We start from the raw sequence: 9450 nt of genomic DNA, 5'->3' as shown, positions 1-9450 counted from the left end.
GTTGAGCAGACAGATGCCAAACCTTCAGAAAGAGCTAAATACAAAACTTGCAATGGAAACAGAGGAGTTAAGAGAAATCTAGAATATTTTGCCCTTTGTCGCTTCAAAGTGACATCTTCTACCTTCAAACCTTTCTCTCTAATCTACTTTAAATACCTGCGAATTTCATTTTCTTAAAATTCTATCTCTAGCTCTAACACTACCTCCTCTTTTCCACTCATTGAACTGCGTGGCAGGCTGCTGATAGTGGATCACTCCCTGACTCTACCCAGCCATAGATCTCACTGCATAACTGATTGGAACTACAACAGATAAGTAAAAACATAGAAAATGTTTAAATAGAAACAGTTTTTGCTGTTTATTCTTTTCGAATATTAATAAATTTCATATAAAATCAAATTCTATGGGATAATGTGGTCGTATAGGAAGCAGGAGTCCCCACAGTTATTTTTTTCACAATAGCTGGTACATTATCACCAAAAATAGTCACAGATATAGGGATGCAAACCGTATTTGTTCAATCCAGGTTACAGGAGTTTGAAGAGACTCTGCTTTAGGTTCTCTCATATGATACTTATTTGGAATGTAGTTCTGTGCTTGGATTGCAGGAACTTCTGTCCCTATCTTGTGGTACTCTGATGTTTTAACCCTGTAAAACTTGTACCTGATGTTTCTCATGTATCATTTTGTGTTTAACTATTGCATTTCTTTCTTTTTATGTCACTTAGGTTAATTACAATTTCCCTCACTACCCTCCCCATAACCACTGATTTGTAAAACAAACTTTTAAAAAATATACTCCTTCAGTGGGAAAGCAGAGCTCCACTTTGGGTGGAGCTTTGAAATGGCCTAACTACTATGAAAAACAATTTTGAGCAATGCTTAAAAAATAATTGAATTGCAAATGATACCCTTTTACCCAGTGATATTACTTATTCTAAAGAGATTAAAGAAAAAGGGAAAGGACATATATGAATAAATGTATTTAATGAAACTCTTTTTATGGTGGTAAAGAATTAGAAAATGAGAGGATGAGTTTTATCTGAGGAAGGGATAAACAAATTATGGCCAGCAACTGTGAAATGAAGGGGATAAGTTCAGAAGAATTCGGAAGATCTGTGTAAAATGGTGTGAAGTGAAGTAAACAAAAACAAGAGAATAACTGAGATAATAACAACATTGTATTGGTAATCAACTTTAAAAGACCTCAATTAACAAACACAATAACAAAGCACTCATGATGAAGCATGGAACATTTGCCTCCGGAGAGGGAGGTAATGAATGCAGCATACAAATTAAAGGATATTTTCTTTTCTTTTATCCTTTCTTTCCCTCTTCCTTCCTCTGCTTTCTCCCCTCTCACTTTCTCTCCCTCCTCCTTCATTCCTCCTTTCCCTTTTTTCCTTCCTTCTTTTCTTCCTTCCTTCTTCCCTTTTTCTATTTTTATCTTAGACAGATAATGTGGTCATTTGTTGTAAGGGGTTATGCTTATGTATGATAGGTTTTATTTTTGTTGCTCAGTAGGTGGGGGAGGAAGAGTAAAATGGGAAAAAATTTAAAAGTGATTAAAAATTATACACACATATACATGTGAACACACACCCAAGCACACACGCACACCACACATATATGCATAGATGGATGGATGGATGTACTTAACATAAACAAAATACAGCTCCCATGTCAGGACATGCCTAATATTCTCTTAAAGATATTGTCTTAGAGAAGTAATTGCCAAAATATACCAACCTGTTCATTGTCCCAAAGTCCTAGATCTTTAACCTTCAAATACTTCTTTAGAGAAGTAGTAGACATAAAAGAAAGGGGGGTGGAGTATCAGGACAGAGTGACCCTTTGAATACCATTCCATATTAGACAAGAGTAGAGCTGGGGGTTGATATGCCACTCATTTAGCCTGCCTGATGACTCTGAATGGAAGAAATTGAAATGATAGGAACAGGAAAGCCAGTGAGTATTTATGCTGAAAATTAGGTGAAATGAAACTATTCAGAGAAGCAGAGAGAATAGCAGGCCAAATAAGCAGATGTCACCATTCTCCTGTGCCTGGTTAGAGGAAATATATTGTTATATGCATTTTGACCATTGACTTGCAATTTCTTCTTTCAGTCAGTAGGAGTTTGTATAGGAAAATGGTGGGAGGAAAGATTATAGCCCCTGTGTCCTTTGCCAGCAAAAGCCATGAACATATGTGAAATCATGACTTTTAAAATTTCTGACTTTCCCTCATATGCTGTTTATTGCTATTTGTAAAGATTACATGGCCATTGGAAGGAATACAGAGAAGCTAAGACTGCATCTCAAAGGTCTTTAAAAATTAAAAATTATCATTTCCATTGGCAGTTCAGATTTTGTGTACCAATATATTCACTCACAAATAATCAATACATTACAGAAAAAAATAAGGCAATCTAAGGTTATTGGAAACACTACTTTGCTTCCTTATGCATTCATGCGTTTAACAGGCAGCATGCCCAGGTGCAGACATATCCTTTACCAGAGCAGTTTTACACCACTCATATAATTCTAGGAGAGTTTTTCTTTGAGAGGCAACCTGATTTGCACTGAGTGACATAACTAGTTCATGACAAGAGCTATGTGTCATACAGTAATCACAAAAATGAAATCATGTTGTATACACAATATGGACTTAAAAATCATGGATTGACAGATTGCTTTATTTCTCATTGGCTTCCTAGGTCACTCACTGGATCCTGAAAATGTCCAACTTCACTACCACTGTGACTGAATTTCTCCTCATGAGATTTTCTGACACCCGAGAGTTACAAATCTTGTATTCTTTGCTCTTCTTTCTCATTTATTCAGCAGCCATGATGGGGAATATCCTAATTATCATCATCACCACCACTGACAGCAGACTTGACACCCCCATGTACTTTTTCCTTAGGAATCTGTCCATTGTTGATGCCTGCTTCATATCCATAACTGTTCCCCAGGCATCCATTAATTCGATGGTGAACAACAGAACTATCTCAGTTACTGGATGTGCAGCTCAGATATTCCTGGTGACTTTCATGGCATATGTTGAGTTTACTTTGCTCACTGTTATGGCCCGTGATCGTTACGTTGCCATATGCTACCCACTTCTCTATCCAGTGATCATGAATCACACTGTATGCATGCAGATGACTTTCACATGCTTATTCACTGGCCTTTTGTATGCAAGTTTCCATACTGGTTACACATTTCAACTGACTTTCTGTCAATCCAATATGATTCATCAATTCTTCTGTGATATTCCCTCTTTACTCAAGATCTCTTGCTCAGAGACATTCAGCCATACGTTATCCTTACTTGGCTCAGCTCTGGTGATTGGGATTGGCTGCTTTGTCTTCATAACTGCCAGTTACATTACCATATTTTCCACTGTGCTCAAATTTCCAGTGAAAGAAGACCAAAGAAAAGCCTTCTCTATTTGTGTCCCCCACATCATTGTGGTTGCTTTATTTCTTATTTCAGGCTATTATGTGTACTTACAACCACCTTCAGATTCTGGTTCCCTTAAAGATATAATTCTTTCACTATTCTATTGCATAGTACCTCCCTTTCTGAATCCTATTATATACAGTCTACAGAATAAGCAAATAAAAGAGGCTGCAAGTATAGTAATGAAGAGAAAGTGTTTTTTATTAAGGTTTAAAGCATAAACTGTAATTCTTTCCCAATGCTGTACAATTTAATTCATCTCTACCTGAAAAATCCTATTACATACATTTTCTTTTGTGATAAGTATTATTCTGAATTTATTATTCTTATTTAATATGCAATAGAGTTTAACATTGCTTATATTCTCTAAATAGCAAACCACTCAATTTCTTTGTCAAGATAACCCCAAAATGGGTTACAAAAAGTCAAACATGACTGAAATGACTGAGCAACAGCTTCTTTTTTTTATATATAAATGGTCTTTTATAGTATTGAAATTCTGTTTTTCCTCCAAAATCAATGAATAGAACAATGCAGAGAGGATTGGCAAGACTTAAATGATCTCATCCAATCTTTTTCCACCCAGTTCCTCTGACTCCAAATCTACTGCTGTTTCCACTATGCAAATCAACCTCCATAAAGAGTTGAAAATTAAAAGCATGCAGCCAAGGATGAAGCGATGACTTCTCAAAGAGAAATTAAGAATAAGAAAATGCAATATAGAGAAAGCAAAGAAAACAGTATATTTAAATTGTCCAACACTTTCATATGGGGCGAAAAAATAGTGATACCATCACGCAGGCATTATGAGACAGAAGTAGAGGGATGGTACAGTTACTAGCTTTGTGACTCTCCGCCAGGCACTTAGCCTTGACTGCCTGAAAAAAAAAATTGCTTCTAGTCCTCATAGAAATATCACTGTACAAAATGACTTTACAGTGAGAAAGGTGACTGAATCATGTCACAAACCGATGATGTAACACATGGTAACATCTTACCTTGCTACGGGAGGTCATGAGTTATTGCCCCAAAATACAATTTTCTTATTATTTTTGGCCTCTTTTTTAGAGAAAACGATGACACCATCAACAGAGAGGGGAAATGTAGGACACATATAGGTGGGAAAACTAATCAGGTATCATTACACTGAGTTTTAAAGTTCAATGACTTTCTATCATTGAGGTACTCAAGGGACGGATATGAAAATGATAAACTGAAAGAATGAAAGAGTGACTTCAAGGTCTTTGATTTTGGCTCTCTGGAGGAACTGAATAAAAAGAAGGGTTTCCTTTTTAAAAATACCATTATAATTTACCATATCATCGAACTGGGCATTTTCTGCTATTGTTGCATGGATCAAAGAATGTCTTTTCTCTCACTTTCGTTAATATGTCCTTATATGTAGATCTCCTGCAATTTACTCTGCAGGAATGAAGGCTACCAATGGCATAAAATCAAATAATTCATTTCTCATTCTATTCCTCTCATACAGAACGATAGATCAATAATTATCTACCATGCAATCTTGATTTATTTGTATATGGGGCTTGATATGGCAACAATAAAATGCATCATTTACATCTGAGTCTTTCTTTGAAAGTGAGCATATTTGTTTCTGTGAATATCAAAATCAATGTATTACTGTATTCATTAGGTCAAATATAAGATAAAAATTTATTGATAATAATTTTGAATTATTAGTTTATGGTCTTCACCTTTTCACAAGAGCTTTTGTAATTTAAAGCTGAAATTTACAGAGCTGAAATAAATAGTTTGAGTTACTATTGTAAACTATTGTGAGAGTATAGATGGTTACAGAATAAATACCCTCCACCCCTACATTCCCACCCTTCAGGCTTTTTGTCCTTCAGATAGTGCGGGAAAATGTTTTATACTCACAATGGTTCATCTGACTCTTCTACTACACAAAGTCCCTCCACACATCATCAATTATGTAGTTTCAGCTTTCAAAGAATGTTTTCAGTAGCATTTCATAGCTGGACCAAGCACTTAAATTACATTGTTAGCCTTATATCACTCTTTCATAACATGAAAGACTTGAAAATATTGCCCTACCCCCACACTTTTTGGTAAAAGCACTTATCAAAAATTAAACACACAGATTGAGACGTTGATCATAAATCAGAACTCTGATTGGGTACACGTTGAATAGCTAAAGACTCTTCATAGAAGGCTGTGATCATGCCATTCATTTTGGGGAAATAGATATTTTTAAGGTAATGTTTGTTACATTTATGCCAAATTTTAATTAGTTATTTTTCAATATTATTTGTTGTGTTGGCAATACAATTGAATCAGAGAATGGAATGCGACCTCTCTCCATATTTTTCACAACACCCTGTTTTCAAACCACATATACAATAACTGCTCCATTTCCAAAGTTAAAAACAGTCACTTGGCATTAAATATGCAAATACATAAAAATTATAGATGTAGAAAATTAAATTGAGTTGAAGATATTTTTAATATTTATGTTTATGCATTCATCAAGTAATATATAACAATTTAATTAAATAATGTATAATATACAATAATTAAATATAACATCTTGATGTATTAATAAAAATATTTAACACTAATAATTGCACTGTCTTTGCTTTATTTTTTTCTGACAGTTAAAACATGTACAAGCATGAAAAGTACATCATCAAGACATTCCATAATTTAATCAAAGTAGTCATATTTTAATGTAAAATTATATAACTGAAGATACATTCATTTGTGTAAAAGATTGTAAGTTAGGAGAAATGGGTCTTTTAACAACAATTGTCAATTTGCTCCTATTTTGTGGGAGGGGGGAGAGAGAAGTCTTTCAAATTTGTGTGTTCGTCCTTCATTGCTGAAGAAGACCATGCCATCAGAGAAATAATGACATGACTTACACTTAACTTTGTTTTGAGTGAAGTAGAGTTGTGCAGGTCACCAGCGTCACTTCTCCTCCAGAGCCATCTGAATCCAGTGACCATATATTCATCAGGGTGAGTGGAGATGACTCAGGATGAGGCAACTTGGGGTTAAGTGACTTTCCCAACATCACATAGCTAGTGAGTGTCAAGTATCTGAGGTGAGATTTTAACTCAGGTCTTCCTGATTCCTTCATTGGTAGTTATCTACTGTACCACCGTCCCTGAGTTTGCCCCCCATTTTGTCAGCCACTACCCACAATCCCTTTCCCCCTTGCTTTCTAGCAGGGCAATATATATTTCTATACCCCATTGCCTATACGTCTTATATCCCAGTTGTGTTTAAAAACAATTCTTTAATATTTGTTTCTAAAACTTTGCTTTCCAAATTCTCTTCTTTCCTCCCTACCCATTTCTGTTTTATCACGCAGTCATCTTCTCATTACCTTTTTTAGACTTCTTTTGCCATTTGGTTCAATCTATGTTTAAAGGTATTATTTTATCAGCATTTATTGTGGTTTCCTTTAGCAAGCTGTTCACTCATGTTTTCATGATTTTCATGCATAGCTTTCATTTCTCTTCCTATGTTTTTCTATGCTTCTCCTGATTTTCAAAATCCTTTTTAAGCTCTTACACAGGCTGAGACTATTTCATATTTTTCTTGGAGGCTTTGGATGTAGATACCATGACCTTGATGTCTTCCTTTGGTTGCATGCTTTGATCTTTCCCTGGTTGTATGTTTTGATCTTTCTCTTCATTAAAAATAACTTTTCACCAAGAAAATAACCTTCTCTAGTTTTTTTTGCCCCTTTTGAACATTTTCCTAGCCAATTAAATGACAACCGAGCTCCCTCTTAAGTGGATGGTACACTGCCCCAAGTTTCAGGGGCTATGGGCAGCTGCTGTCTCCAGGGACCTGTAAATTCTTTCTTCCTCCATCCTTGTATGAGCAAAGGAGACGTCCTCTCTTCGTCTGTACTGTTATCTACAAGCAACAAGAAGTACTGTTTTCTGTTCTGGAACTGATAAAAACATCCCTTTTCACAGTCAGGACCAGATCTGCCATGCATGTGCTCCTCCTCGCCCCAGGACCGCCACTGAGAACTGGTACCCAGATCAGTCACTTGATTCCTCCACTGTCTATAGGCCTAGAGCTCCAGAAGCAACTGCAGCTGGAGTAGTGGCTGTAGCCACCTTGGACTTGGACCATGTTCCTGTCTCACTGTGGTAAGAAAACTTTCCCACTGACTTTTGAAGATGTCTGATGCTTTGGGGTTGAAAAATCATGAAAGCACCGCAACTAGTGATTCAGCATGCTGAGGTCTGCACCAGTCCCATCTGTGTCAGAGCAGCCTATACTGGAGCAGGCTGTGCTGGGCTGTGCTGTGCTGTGTTGTCCTCTGATCCAGGTATAACAGACCTTTCCAATCAATCACTTTTCCAACCAGCCTTCCACATTGTCTTTGCCTGGAAATATGTTTCACTGTATCATTTTTTGACTTCTGATGCACTAAAATTTGTTTAGAATCATTTTTACAGGTATTTTGTGTTATTTGAGGGGAGAGCTCAGGCAGTTCCCTGCTTGTACTCCACAGTCTTGGCTGTCTCCCTCACTTTTCCCTTTGTACACATTTCTTGGTCCTGATATGGCATGTCAAATTTTTTGTTTAGTTCTGGTCATCTCCTTAAGAAAGCTTGAAATCCTTCTACTTTGTTGAATGACAATTTTTCCCTTGATGTATAATGCTTTATTTTTCTTGGTAATTGATTCTTATTTATAGTTCCAGGTCCTTTGCTTTCTGGAACACTGTGTTCCATGATTTCTGTTCTTTTAATGGTCAAGCTGGCAAGTCATGTGTAAACCTGATTTTGATTCTCTGATATATGAATTGCTTATTTTGGACCAGTTGTAGCGTTTTTCCTTGACCAGATAGTTCTGACATTTGGCTATTATGTTCCTTGGCACTTTTATTTTGGGATCTCTTTTGTGAGATGATCAGTGAATTCTTTCAATGGCTATTTTGCTCTCTGGTTCCAAAACATCAGCACAGTGTTTCTTGGTAATTTTCTTGAAACATGTTGTCCAGGTCCTCCGTTTGATTATGGTTTCAGGTAGTCCAATGTTTTCCCTCTTTTGATTTTGTTTGTTTGATTTTTGTTGTCTCAGAGACATTAGCTTCCATTTACACAATTCTAAATTTTAAGATGTTGTTTTCCTCAGTTATGTTTTGTTGTTTTCTTTTTTTCCTTTCACTAGTTGTAACTATCTTAGGTTTTGTTTCCTTCAATGGACTTTTGTATCTTCCTTTCACATTTGGTCAATTCAGCTTTTCAAGTGGTTTTCCAAGCTCTTGACAATTACTTTCAAATTTCTACTGCATTACTTTTTTTCCCTTTGGACTTTTTTGACATTATTGTCCTCTGCTGAATTGACGTGTTGTTCTTCCCTGTCACCTCATTAACTTTCTATAGTCAGATTTTTTTTTTCTTTTGTTGATTACTGCTCAGATTTTTTTTTTGAATTCTTCTCCTTTAAATTTGATCTCCACTCCTAGGTTGAAAGGGGCTCTGTTTCAGGCTTCTTGTTCCAGCAACCTCAAATCCTGGCTGTTTACTTGCTGCTATACTGGTATTGGCATAAGACTCAAAGTGGTAGCTGATTTCTGGTACCATGTTGAAGAGGTTCCTGGTGATGCTGAAGGTTGTATTGACCTTCAGCTCACCTGGTGATGAGCTGGGGGCTACAGTGAAGAACACAGAGATCTGGCCACTCGAAGTTTACTAATTGCCTAGGGTGGTGGGGAAGCATGTGGTGCTTTTGGAGATAGTGTCTGCTAATTTCCCTGGTTATGCTAAGGCCAGTGGGAGGTGCCAGTGTTGGTGTTTGCCTCCTCCACCACACTGGGTTTCAGGATCCCCCACTTTCTTGCCGAGGTAGGACTCATTGCTGGCTTGTTGGGGTATTTCCTGTCCTGAACTGCACTTCTTTTTTCCCTGAGTGACACAGAACTTTCTTCCTTATCCTCCAGTGCTCCCAGGCCAAAAGACTGCTCCAACTCCT

General features: G+C 36.7%; 1 protein-coding gene across 1 annotated transcript; it reads left to right on the top strand.

The window, feature by feature from the left end:
- The first annotated feature begins 1247 nt into the window (after positions 1 to 1247).
- On the top strand, positions 1248 to 3686 carry LOC140508501 (olfactory receptor 14C36-like). Its single transcript, XM_072616457.1, has 2 exons — positions 1248 to 1274; positions 2718 to 3686. Exons 1-2 carry the CDS (start codon positions 1248 to 1250, stop codon positions 3684 to 3686), a joined length of 996 nt encoding a protein of 331 aa, XP_072472558.1.
- Positions 3687 to 9450: the final 5764 nt, after the last annotated feature.

This window comes from Notamacropus eugenii, chromosome 5, assembly GCF_028372415.1.
Source record: "Notamacropus eugenii isolate mMacEug1 chromosome 5, mMacEug1.pri_v2, whole genome shotgun sequence".
NCBI lineage: Eukaryota > Metazoa > Chordata > Mammalia > Diprotodontia > Macropodidae > Notamacropus > Notamacropus eugenii.
The sequence above is the reverse complement of the archived record's forward strand: the minus strand, read 5'-3'. Positions and strand labels throughout refer to the sequence as shown.

What these genes read in the sequence shown, in the direction of transcription:
- LOC140508501 (XM_072616457.1), top strand. Translation starts at nt 1,248, where the DNA reads ATGGAACATTTGCCTCCGGAGAGGGAG. An exon ending in ATTTGCCTCCGGAGAGGGAG is followed by an intron (nt 1,275 to 2,717) that starts GTAATGAATGCA and finishes TTGGCTTCCTAG; the next exon opens with GTCACTCACTGGATCCTGAA.